At 58.3% G+C, this 12,141-nt stretch overlaps 1 protein-coding gene across 1 annotated transcript; it reads left to right on the top strand.

The window, feature by feature from the left end:
• Positions 1–1,235: 1,235 nt before the first annotated feature.
• LOC306958085 (maestro heat-like repeat-containing protein family member 2B) lies at positions 1,236–11,408 on the top strand (the record flags this gene model as incomplete). The annotated part of the gene is made up of 30 exons (XM_079549488.1): positions 1,236–1,342; positions 1,628–1,749; positions 1,889–2,011; positions 2,147–2,312; positions 2,468–2,566; positions 2,713–2,864; positions 3,208–3,351; positions 3,890–3,982; positions 4,268–4,337; positions 4,453–4,566; positions 4,669–4,742; positions 5,075–5,194; positions 5,340–5,447; positions 5,637–5,796; positions 5,924–5,964; positions 6,141–6,282; positions 6,682–6,734; positions 7,064–7,171; positions 7,452–7,571; positions 7,743–7,865; positions 8,000–8,155; positions 8,377–8,499; positions 8,803–8,882; positions 9,289–9,424; positions 9,541–9,633; positions 9,789–9,875; positions 10,050–10,173; positions 10,376–10,485; positions 10,949–11,101; positions 11,223–11,408. Exons 1-30 carry the CDS (start codon positions 1,318–1,320, stop codon positions 11,406–11,408), a joined length of 3,405 nt encoding a protein of 1,134 aa, XP_079405614.1. The 5' UTR covers positions 1,236–1,317.
• Between the last annotated feature and the right edge of the window lie 733 nt (positions 11,409–12,141).

The raw sequence follows: 12,141 nt of genomic DNA, 5'->3' as shown, positions 1-12,141 counted from the left end.
TGTATGTGGATGGTAAGTCTTAAGGCAAAAGTCATTATCTGACTGCTGCATGTCTCTGATCAACATTGGTACTGAAAAAATTGTCACTTGTGCTCCTTGCACTTGTAGAGCAGAGATGTCTGATAATGAGTGAGTGGGAAAACAGAGCAAGCAGAGGGAGAGAGGTGTCTCTAATAAAGGATGAAACTTGCTGGAGGCGGTTTTGGAAACCAGGAATATATCTAATAGATTTCTGGAGGGGGTTAGGGACATCAATTGTGGTGCCTCCTGTGGTTGATCAGGTTGGTCAGTTCCAATGCTCTCATCCTCCAGCTCAGTTTGGAGCCCGTCTCGTTCGATTCTGACAGTATCTAGCTCAGATTGGAGGGTGTGCTGTTGAGATTGAAGACTGTGGAGTTTGGATTGCAGGGAGTCTTTCTCAATTCGGAGGGCATCTCTCTCAGATCGGAGGTTTTTTCTCTGGAGCAGGAGACTCTCTCGCCCATTTTGAACTGTTTCCCTGAGACTCTCCCTTTCAATTTCACAAGCTCTCTCACTTTGGCCCCAACTGCTCAGTTGTGCTCCATCTCATGCCCACACACCTGTCCAAGATCAAGGTACACAAAACCTTGATCCCAACACCATCCCAGTAATCAGCCAATAATTTACCACCTCTATTCTCCTCCTTCCTTCTGGGACCCAGCCTCCAGTCAGAAGGACAGAGGAGAACACTCCTGCTGCTCCCAATCCCTTTAGTGTCTTTCCATGGCATGCAAAGTCTTTTTCTGACATTCTGCCATTTCCTCGTGGCAGCCTCCCATGACCCTACTTGAATGACAATAAGCAGATGGTGGTGTTCTTGTTTGATCAGGTGCGGTGGAGTCTCTCTAATGGCTCTGACACGTGCCCCTAGTGGACAGCAGAGCTCTCTGGAGAGGTTGTCGGGCAGCAGATGGGGGCCTCAGTGCCTCCCGGCATGGAGTCCCCAGTCACTAAGACAATGCCAGGCAATGGTGCCCAGCAGCTGCTCCCTGGCAGGGGCTCTCCATCACCCGCTGAGGTGACTCCCTGCGTCAGCATGGAACCGGAACCCCAGAGCCGATTGCATCACACAAACGTGCTGTGTTTGAGGGCCTGCAGGGTTGCCCTGCACGCTGTCTGGTTCCCAGCCCAAGGCGTGTCATTCATTCTCTGTGAGGTGACACTGCAGTGTGGTGTCACAGTGGCTGCCTCATGCACCCTTGTGGGTGGTGGGAGCGGTGGCTCAGTCCGCTTGTGGGACCCGCAGGAAGTGGAACCAGAGAGAGCTTTGCGTCTATCTGGAGGCATCCTGCTATCATGGAGAGGCTGAGAGCCCTTCGAGGTGAGTCCCTCCACCTCTCTGCACCCCGTGACGCTGCCGAGCACACGTGTGCCTCCAGTGTCTGTTTAGGACGTGCCAGCAGCACTGTCCTTGCTCTGCCGAGTGCAGCTGCCCACCATGGTTTCCCCAGCACCCCAGCAAGGGGAAAGCTCCCTCCCCTGCCCCCGCCAACCACTCATACCCCTGCGCTGTGGGGCTGGAGGAGCGTTCCTCCCACAGCTGGCCGGGTGCTCGGCCCTGGCTCCAAGCAACACCAGCGGCAGCTGCTCTGCTCTTTCCTTCCAGGTCTCTTTGCTTGTGTGGGCTGCGTGCCCAGACGGACGTGTCGCAGGGAGAGAAGCAGGGTGTCAAGCCCTGTCCCTACCTGCGCCGCGACCTTACTGCTTCGGCGCCTGCAAGATCAGGAGGTGAGCTGGGGACATCCGACCAGCAACCCTTGCCCTCCTGGCCCAGGGCCACGGCCCCGTGGGCGCCAGGCCCGGCAGCACATCCACAGAGCGATGGGTGGCAGCGGGCAAAGCGAGCGTGACTGATCCTTGTCCCCAGGGTGACCGAGCGCAGGCGTACCGTGAGCTGGAGAGCGCCCTGTGCGAAGACATCAGCCGCCCGCCGTGCGGAGTGGTGAACCGGCTGCTGGCAGAGGTGTCCCGGGACCTGACGGCAGCCCAGGTGAGGGCTCACTCCCAAAGGCAAAGGGAACCGCCTGCCCACGCTGGTGTTCTGCCGGCGGATGGTGGTGGCTTAGCTCTGCCAAGGGCCTCAGGCAGTCTCCTGTGCCGCGTGTCACCAGTGACTCTCTTCCAGGGCGTGACCAGCAATGTGAGGACAGCTGCCAGCAATGTCCTGGTGGCTCTGGCTCGGACGCACTTCACCTTGGTGATGGCCGAGCTCCAGAGCCACCTGAAGGCCACGGGGGACATGTGCAAGGAGTTTGTGCTCATCACCCTGAGCAAACTCTTCGGCACCTATGGTAGAGTACCCTCAACCTCCTGACACCTATAACTACCGGGAAAGGGGTCTCTGCCCTCTGCGTGTGATCTGCGTAGAGCTGGGGGATGCAGGGCTGCAGCCCCTCCTCCCTCGCTGCCAGGACTCTGACTGTGGCCCTCTCCTTCCTCTCTACAGCTCCACAGTGCATCCCCTTTGTGTGGCTGATGCTGGCAGGCCTGCGCAGTGTGGTGGGCCAGGTGAAGAGTGGCCAGATCCTGCGCATCGCTTGTGCTGGTGAGTGCCGGCCCCAGAGCAGGGGGCCTCAGGACAGCCCTTGCACCTCACCCTGCTGCAGACTCTCACAGGCTCCCTTTTCTCTCACTCCCTTTTTCAAAAAAATATTGCTGTTATTGTGTAAGTATTTTGTTATGTTTTTCCAGTTGTGAAACAGTGGCTGGATGGAGTGAAGATTCACTTGTCCGCAGGAATGCAGTGCCCCTGGCCTGCCATGGAGAAAGAGCAGATCTATGAGAACCTTCACGAGCTGCTCTTCTCCGTGATGTGGAACTGGCAAGACTGCCAGGAGGAAAAGGTGAGCACTGCTGCATTCCCAGCCCAGGATGGCAGCAGGGGCACCCGTGTCGGCAGCTCTGTCTGTGCCCAGTGGGCTGAGAGCTGAGGGGTGATGAGAGGGAGTGGGCTGGCTCTGCAAAGGGCCCTGAAGTGGCTCTGTGCCAGGGAGCAGCTGCATGTCACAGCACTGTGGCAAAAAGAGCCGGGGATGAGGGTATGGGGAAAAGCTGCCTGCTCTCCAGAGCGAGCCCATCTCCTGCTGGGCGTGGGGGTGTGGGGAAGGGGAAGGGAAAGGGAAAGCCCTCTGTGTAGGAAGGGCAGACCTTCAGTCTTTGATGCTGGGCCTCTGCCATCCTCTCCAGGACAAACAGGCCGTCCTTGGGGCTGTGGCTGCCATGTTGGATGTTCTCCTGCAAGAGGAGCAGCACCAAGAGCACGTCTGGGAGCAGCTCCTCTGGCTCGTTCACCCGTGTCAGGAGATCCAAGACACCTGCAGGGTGGCCAAGGTGAGTTGTTGTGCAGGGCTCAGGGTGGACGTGGGGCCCGTGCAAGTGCCACGAGGGGTCAGGGGGATGCAGGGAGGAGGTGGGGAGCCCTTGGAGAAAGAAGGGATGGGTGTTCAAGGGAGGTCTGAGGCTTTCTGAGCTCTTCAGTCAAAGAAGGAATGGCCTGGACGAGAGCCAGGAGGGAGCCAAGAGTCACAGGGGCTCATCTCCTGGGGATGGGAGGCTTCATCACCACCACCTGGGTGGTGGGGCTCTGAGTGCCTGAGGAGCTCTGTGCTAACAACTGGGGGGACCACAGCCAGTTGCATCTGATGGGGGAGAAGTGGGCTGCTGGGTGGGAAATGCCTGCAAATGATGCCCAAACACGGCTCGATTGAGAGCAGAGAGACTCTCTTTTGTGCTGCTGGGTGGTGGGGGATAAACAGGAATGCCTGTGCAGGAGCTTCTCCCTGCAGAGAAACAATTGGGAAACAGTTTCTCCACTCGCAAGTGGCTAGATGTGGCTACATCCCTTTCTTCCTCTCCTGCTCTCTTGCAGAGCCTCACTATCTTCCTGGAGGCCTTAGGCGGCACTGAGTCTGTCATTCCAAGGGACAAGTTTCTGGATGTCGCTAGCGCTGTGTTCTACCAGGTAAGGGGAGCCTATCCTTGTGCCTACAGCAGTTTCCCTCTTGGCTAAGTCTCAGGAGGACTGCAAAGCCCCGATCCCCTGAATAAGGAGGCTCAGCCTTAGCTCCTGCATGCTCAAGGCTGCTCTAGAGCCGTGCATGTACTCCCGGGGATGCTGTGGGGTGGGCTGGGTTTTGTCTGCCTGTCCTCTTCCCGAGAGTGCCCAGGGAGACGAGAGCGGGCAGCACGGTGTCTTTTCCATCCTCAGTGCTGATGTGATTTTCTCAAATGGACCTTGTTCCCACAGCTCTATGATGACAGCAAGCAGCACAGCGAGGCTGCTCGTGCACAGCTGACCCACTGCATCATGCTGCAGGGTAAGGAGAGGAGCCTTGGCCATGCTTGGTGGTGCCCTGACCAAAACCTCTCTCACAAACCTCAGGAATGGGTGTGTGTTGCCTGCTAATACAGTGTGGGATTTCCTCCCTGCAGCCCGGATCTGCCCGGAGGAAACCATCCTGTTTCTGCAGTCGCAGCTAGGCGATGACTGGGAGCCTGGATGCGTGGCAGCCCTGGGTCTGCTGGGTGCTCTGGCTCGCTCTGACGGTCAGTACCACGGGTTGGTCAGTACCACGCCTTGGGACTGCCAGGGATCCCTTTTGCCATCTGCGCTGTGGCTCCGCTCATGCTTCTGCGCATCTCTTGCAGAGCCCATGATGACACAGAAGCTGCCCCAGGTCGTCGAGGCTGTGCAGCGTCTGTGCAGCAACCCCAGCGTCCGGGTGAGCTGGTTTGGGAAAGGAAAGTGCTGTTGGGGTGGTGATGCTGCTGCCAGCACAGGCAGGGCTGGGGTGACTGGAGAGGTGCTGGAGCATTGACCACACGGTCATGATGGCTCCTGTGGGGAGAGCAGGCAGAGTGGAGCGGGCAGGTCCCTGTGCTGTGCACGGAAATTGCACAGCCTGGTGCTAAGGCCTGGCCCTCGTGTCAGAAGCCAAAGCTTCTCCTCTGCTCTTGCTGTCTCTGCTTGTGCCCAAAGGGCTGCCCTGATGAGCAGGTGGCTTCCCTTTGCCTTCTGACCAGAAAAATCGCACCCACAATTGTTCTCTGGCAGGTGAGGACGGCTGTTCTGCATTTCATTAATGATCTGTTCAGTGCTAATGCCTGGAGCTGCTCAGCCTGGGATGTGGTGGGGCACATCTTCAGGGAGTTCAGCCGCACCACGGCAAGAAGGGTAAGGACAGTGGGCAGCATCTTCTTTTGGAAGACCCGTGCTGCTCGGAGGGTGGCACAGAAGCACCGCTGGGGCCACACCTAAGCCTCCCGAGAGGCTCCTGAGAACTGAGCGTAACCAGTGGTTCATTACAACTGTTGTGCAGGCATCCGGACACCTTTCTGCCCAGGAAGCCCAGGAAGAAGGAGCTCTCCAGGAGCTGTGCACGGACATCCTGGGATCACTGGACGTCTCTGTGAGAGGGATGTCCAAAGTAGGTCACGCTCTGCCCTGCTGCTTCTCCCTGCCCTTGCCCCACATGTTCCTCGTCCCATTCCAAGACCCCAGGTCTCTCCTCCAACGTGCTCTGAAGCACAGCGGACTCGGGGAAATTCACAGAGTCCTCTTCCTCTGTGAGCAGAGGCAGGAATGCTGACCTGCTCAACTGCCTCGTTCCCTACAGCTCCTGTGGCCGCGGCTGCTGTTGTTTGTGGTGCCGGCGCAGTACACGGGTATGCTGATCCCAGTCTCCCGCTGTGTCTGTGCCCTGGCTGAGAGAGAGGAGCTGACAGGACGGCCGATAGAACATCTGGATCCCCATTTTGTCAGCTCCATGTTTCAAGGTAGGAGCAAAAAGTCCCCCAGTGAGCTCTGCTGACCTGTGGTAGCACCCAGAAGGGACAGCGGAGGTGCGCATGGCTGGGCACGCAGTGTCTTGGAGTCTTACTCAGCACTTTTTTCTCTTTGCAGGCCCACTGCTGACGCCCCACATACTGCTGGCACGACTGCTGGTGAGTACATGCTCCAGAGGCCGGTGCCACGAGCACCCAGGAGGGAGCAGCATGGCCATGGGCAAAGCTGTTGGCTGCTCCTTGCCTGCCAGGGCAGAGCCAAGTTGCTTCCTTTTTGGGGGGAAGCAGCTGCTCTTGCTGCAGAAGTGACCCTGCTTCTCGTTGCTCTCACTCAGGTGGTGGCAGGCAGCCCTGTTGCAGGCAGCAAACTCCAAGCCGCTGCCTTACTGCTGATGAAAAACCTCCACAGCAGGTTCCACAGAGCTGTGGGGGCCACGTGGGCTGCTGAGATCCCCCTGCTGCTGCAGTGCCTTGAAGGTAAAGTACTGGTGGGGAGGAAGAGGCGGAGGCTGGGAAGGGGGGTGAGTGAAAATGCAGCTCTGCAGTGGCAGAGGGGAAGCACTGTGCCCTGCAGCCCAGTGCTGCGCTGTCTCCATTCCTGCGAGTCAGCTCTGAGGCCCAGGGACCTATGCCCCTGGGGATCTGCCCATTCCAGGACAGGGATGGACCCTTCACATCCCCTCAGACAGCAGCCTTGGAGCAGTTAGTTCCGTGTTCCTGCGGGGACAGTGTTTGTGGGGAGGGACAGGTCACTGTGGAGGAGGCGTGGGTCCCAGCTTGGCTGTGTCAAGTGCCCAGGCCAAGCCAGGTTTGCAGCAGCTCTTCTTCTGTGCCTTGATCCCAAGTCAGGGTCTTTTTCTTCCCATTGCTGTGCAGGGAGAAATGAGAGCTTCCCGGACACTGCCGAGTTTGAGCGCCGTCTGCTAAAGGTACAGCATTGCCGGGAGGCGCGGTGCAGAGGAGTGCTTGCCTGCCCCAAGTAGCCCCGCTCCCATGTGAGCCACTGTGGGGCAGGAACAGCCTCTCAAGCGCTGCTGCGGAGCGGCCGCACGCCTTTGTGGCGCTGCCTCTTCCGCGCTGTGCCAAGCCGCGGGGGGTCTTAGGAGAAGAGGGCAGCTGGCTTTAATGGAGGGAACGCTGGGGGAGCTGGGAGAGGGACTGTTCTTCCAGGCACCTCTCCCCAGAGGGCTGCAGCAACTTGGGAGTGAGGGAAGAGGCAAAGGGCAAGGGAACATTGTCTTCTCCTGTTCCCCAACAGTTCCTGAGGGCGTCAGTGGACACCGTAGATGATGAGGCGTGGGCCGAGGCCCTGAGCAGTGAGCTGAGCCGGCGACTGAGCAGCTCTGCCAGCAGCTCTGCAGAAAAGGTGAGTTCCCCCCGGCTCTACCCAGCGGTGCAGCTGCAGGTGTCCAGCTGGGGCTGGGGCTGCAGCTGGTGCTCTGCCCACGCGGGATGCTGATGCTGCTTCCCTCCCAGTCTGTGCCCCCCAGAGGGCCTTTCCCTGCAATCTGCCCGGGGATGGCTAAAGCTCGGCCCTGCAGCTGCTCTCAGAGACTCCCAGGGGGCGTGGGTCCTCCCCACCTGGCCCTCCCCCAGCAGGTTAAGCTGCTGCCACATCTCAGCTTCTTCCTTCCCTTCCCATGCAGTCGTTCCTGTACAAGGCTCTGGGCACAGTGCTGGGATCCTGCAAGGGAGTCCTCCACGTCCAGGAGAAGCTGCTGCAGCACCTGGAGGAGGCAAACGCGGAGGAACCATGTGAGGCCCAGGTGAGCTCTCCTCTCCTCCAGCTCCTGCAAGCATCCCTGCTGTGGCCCTGGGGCAGAGGGTTTCTCCTGGCCCTGCTCCGGGCCTTTCAACCTCTGCACTGCTGCCGTTTTGCTCAGGAGAGGACCTGTAGATTCAGGCCTGTGCCAACGGCCCCTTGTTCTTTTGTGCAGGGAATCATCTCTCTTCTCAGCCATGCTGCTGAGAACAACTTCCACACAGTCCTGGCCACGCTCACCATGTTTGCGTCCAGGCTGTGCAAAGGCCGCAATGCCAGGATTTCCAGGCGCAAGAAGGTAAAGCGTTACGGGTTTCCACCTTGGCATTCTTCGGCCTTGTTTTCCCTGCAGCTCCTGCCTTGGGAGCCCAGGTGCATCGCGGGGCACTGGGGGCCGTTAGCGAGTGTCTCAAGGCATTTCTTCCCACACAGATGGAGCTGGACAGCACGAGAGCTCATGCCACACGCAGCGCTCTCATGCTCGCCCACGGCAGCGTGGCACTGTGTGCCTCCAAGGAACAGCTGCTTGCCCACCTGGAGGGAGACATCGTGGGCAACATCCTGATGCTCTACAGCTGCAGCTGCCGGGTAAGGGCTCAAAGCAAGCCAGGGTGTCTGAGCGCCCAGCTGCAGCCCCTCCACATGGGGGGATGCTGAGATGGGCCTTCCCTTTGCAAAGGTCCCTCGGGGAAGGGTTTGTGTCCACATGAAGATCCAAGCCCTTCCCTTAGTGTTGTCTCCACGTGTCCCCCTTGCAGCCCTTGTCCCTTCCCGCAGTTCAAAGCATGTTCTTCTCTCTTGCTCCTCAGGACTTGCAGAACAACCTTGCGCTGCTGCAGAGCATCACCGACTGCAGCTCTGCCTTCCAAGCCGTGGGTGATTCTGCAAGCTTTAACCGCTCCTTGAAGAGCAAGCTGCTGGAGATCCTGATGGTGAGTGCCTAGAGACAGGGCTGTCTGCAGAGGAGTTCTGGGCTGCGCCACAAGGCTTGCTTCCCTGGGGGCATACGGGTGTCCAGCAGCCACACGTCTCCAGCTGGTGGGGACCTTGGGTGCTGGCAGGCAGGGGCTGGGCAGCGGGCTAGGTGCACCAGCTGTCAAGCTGCTGCATCCTGCAGTGCTTCCATGGGAAAGTGATGGGGCTGGTGTGTGGCAGTTGTGCCTGTCTCGGGGCCGGGTGGAACAGCTCTTGTGTGCCCCTTGCCCTCTTTGACACTGTCTCTCTGGGACTTGCAGGACCTGATGAAGAAGTACTACTCGGGCATCCCTGTCTCCCCAGTGCCTCTGAAGGTGGTTCTGGCCCTGGAGCAGTTGAGGTAAGGACTGAGGTTGCAAGTCAGGATAGTGGTCCCCATTTTGGGTAGCTCCTGAGGGCCTGGAGGGGGCAGGGAGGGAGGAGCCCCATCTACAGGAGAGACGGCTGGGCTGTTGTGCCCAGCGAAGTTGAGGTTTGGGGCAGGGAGAAAGGCGCTGGTGCTCCTGTCGCCTGGCAGGGAAGAGAAGGGAGAGCTGGGGTCTCCCTCCCTCCAGAGCGGGAGGTGGTTCACTGCTGCTGGGGAGGAGGTGGGCGCTGCTGGAACTGAAGACAGTGCTCAGCAGCATGAGCTGGGGGTATTGGCTTTGTAGCTGTTGATTAGGAGAAATTCAGAGGTTGCCTGAACCAGTCTGGAGAGCACTGGTAGAGGCCCTTTCTGATTTCTCTTCCTTTTTTCCTCCTCTCAGCAAGCTGAAGCCCTCTTTTGAAAGCAAGGACATGCGTGAGATGTTGGTCCTGTGCTGCAAGAACATCGTGACACACCCTTCAGCAGAGATGATGCTGAAGATCAGGAAGTCACAGCAAGCAGCACAGTACCTGCAGGTAACCTGCCGTAACTTTCCCGGCCACCTCTCGGTCGGAACCCTACCTCAGCACACACAACCTCTGCTCTGGCAGCAGCCGTGATGCTACACGTCACTCCCCTCTTCTGCTTTCAGCTTCAGCAAACATCACTGAAAGCTCTGGGCCGGCTCATGGTGGTCCTGCTGGAGACAGAGCCCAGCGGTGGCTTCTTTCAGAACATAGTCCACGTGAGTATGTGCTGCGGGAGCAGCAGTGCCGGTGCTCAGTGAGGCGGGAGGCCTTGAGGGAAAGTGCTGGGAAAGGAGGGACAGGGAGAGGGGAGGCAGGAAGGGAAGGAAAAGACGTCCTCAGTGAGACAGATGCTCTACCCCAGGTCCTGCAGAAATCTATGACATCAACCAATGTGTGGGAGCGCAAGAGGGCCCTGCAGACCTGCTCCCAGCTGCTGGCTGTTTGTGAAGAGCTTCAAGTGAGTAAAGGGCCCCACCGCATGCCCCCTGCTCCCTCCCCGGTGCCCCCGAGCTGGAAGGTGAGCTCCGCCCAGCTGTGCATGCTGTGTCACGGCGTGGGGAAGGCACAGATGGGAGAAGCTGGGGAGAGCTGGGGCCGTCTACAGCTTTGTTCCTGCCTCTCACCCCTGCAGAGAGGAGATGCCTGTGAGCACTTTGGCTCCTTGGTGGGATTGCTGGCACCTCTGACGTGTGACCCCATGCCCGCATCCCGCCAGCTGGCCGTCACCTGCCTGACCTCCCTTCTGCGAATCCAAGGTGAGTAGAGCAGGCGTGCTCCAGCCCTCTGCCCTCCTCCGTAGCACTCCCAGAGCCCCACGGGCTGGGCCCTCTTGACAGGAGGGAGAGGCACCGTGCACGGTTCTCCTCTTGTCCCCATCCTGTCCTCTGTCTCTCCACCGTGGAAAGCGGTCCTATTTCCAGAAGCATGACTTCCCTTTTCTCCCTGTGCTCTTTCCAGCCAAAGCAGTCAACACAGTCATTGAGACGGGTGACATCAAGGGCCTGTGCGAGGGGCTGCATGCCTGCAGCATCGCCTCTCAGCTCCAGACCACGTCCAAAATGGCAAGAGTAAGTGGACCCAAAAAGGGGTGGTGGGATCTCTGTCCGTAGAATTCTGCATGGCCCTATGCTGCCCCCAGCCTCTCACACCATTTCCAAAATGAGCTGTCACCCTGAGACTGCTTTTCTCAGCAAGTAGCAGGAGGCTCTGAGCTATGTCTGGCCTTCAGGCACCCAGTGCAAGGAGCTGATGCCATGACGTGTGTTTGTGTGTGTGTGTTTGTGTGCATGGGTGACTGTGGCTGCTGGGAGGTAGGCTTTGCATGTAAGCAAACACCATGGGTGCAGAAGCTGGGAGAAGGCTCAACCGCCTTCCGTATAAACAGCAGGGTACAGACAGCAGGAGCGCTGTGATTGCCGCCTGAATGAGCGGCAAGCCGCTGAGCTAAGAATGCCCTCAAGACTGCTTGGTGTTTGGAAGAGCTGCAGCAGAGCAGTGATGGGATCTCTCCCGCTTCTCCTTTCTCGGCAGATTGTGTGCAGAAACTTCCCCATCGAACGCACCGTTGACTTCATGGCGGCCATCAAGGAGACGATCCGGAAAGCCAACGGAGTGCGCGTGCGTGCGTGTGGGAAGTGGATGACCACCTTCCTGCAGATGCACGGGAAGGACATCAGTTGGAACGTAAGAGACTTTCTCCCACGTGTCTTGGACTTTTGCTGGCTATTGCACGTGGTTAGGCCCTGCAGGGTGCAGGCCAGGTCCAGGATGCAGCAAGTCATTCTTTCTCCCCTTCTTCTTTCAGGTGCCACCGATCCTCTACATCCTGCGCAGCATCACATCATTTGCGCAGCAGAGCACGTTCCTGCCCTTCCTGTGCCAGGTGGTGGTCATCCTCACCCGCTGTCACACAGAGGCCGTGATGAGCAACTTCTCCCGGCCGCTTGGGCCAACAGACAGGTACTGGCACTCCCGCCTTTGCTGTGCCTGAGGTCACAGTTGTAGCTGGCCTCTGCCAGAGGAATCCAGGGAGGAGGCAGCTTTGAGTCTGTTTGAGGTCACAAGTCACAACTGGAGACTCTCCTTTTTCTAGTGAGACGTGGAAAAGAATAAGAGAGTTTTGCCTTCAACGCTGGAGCCGGTAGAAGAACGAAGAGAAAGACAAAGAGGAGGAGGAGGAGGAGGAGGAGGAGGAGGAGGAGGAGGAGGAGGAGAAGGAGGAGGAGGAGGAGGAGGAGGAGGAGAGCAGAGGGCGAGGCGAGGCGAAGCGTAGCGAAGAGAAGCGAAGCGAAGCGAAGTGTGAAGCGAAGCGAAGCAAAGAGAGAAGCGAAGCAAAGTGAAGAGGGAAGGGAAGGGAATGGGGAGGAAGGGGATGGGAGGGAAGTGCTAAAAAAAATTGTATCATTTATTAAAATTCAATAAATGCCAGAATAAATGCCAGAAAGTTTTAGGCCGTTACTCCTTGTGCTCTTGCTACACACCCTCAAGAAGAGCCTGGTCTCACCCATTTGCCTCCCACCTTCCTCTAGATAGCTATAAATATTTACCAGATCCCCTCTCCGTGTCCTTTATGCCAGGCTGAACGGAGCGTGGTTACTCAGCCTTTCCTCACATGGGAGGCCCCCAGTCATCCTTGTGGTCGTCCTCTGCTGGACTCCTTCTAGGAGGTCCCTGTCTTTTAACTTAACTGAATTGAGGTGCCCGGAACTGGGCACAGCAGTGTA

The sequence above is a fragment of the Tetrao urogallus genome, assembly GCF_951394365.1.
Source record: "Tetrao urogallus genome assembly, chromosome: 1".
Taxonomy (NCBI): Eukaryota; Metazoa; Chordata; class Aves; order Galliformes; family Phasianidae; genus Tetrao; species Tetrao urogallus.
This window is presented reverse-complemented; position numbering and strand designations above follow the sequence as displayed.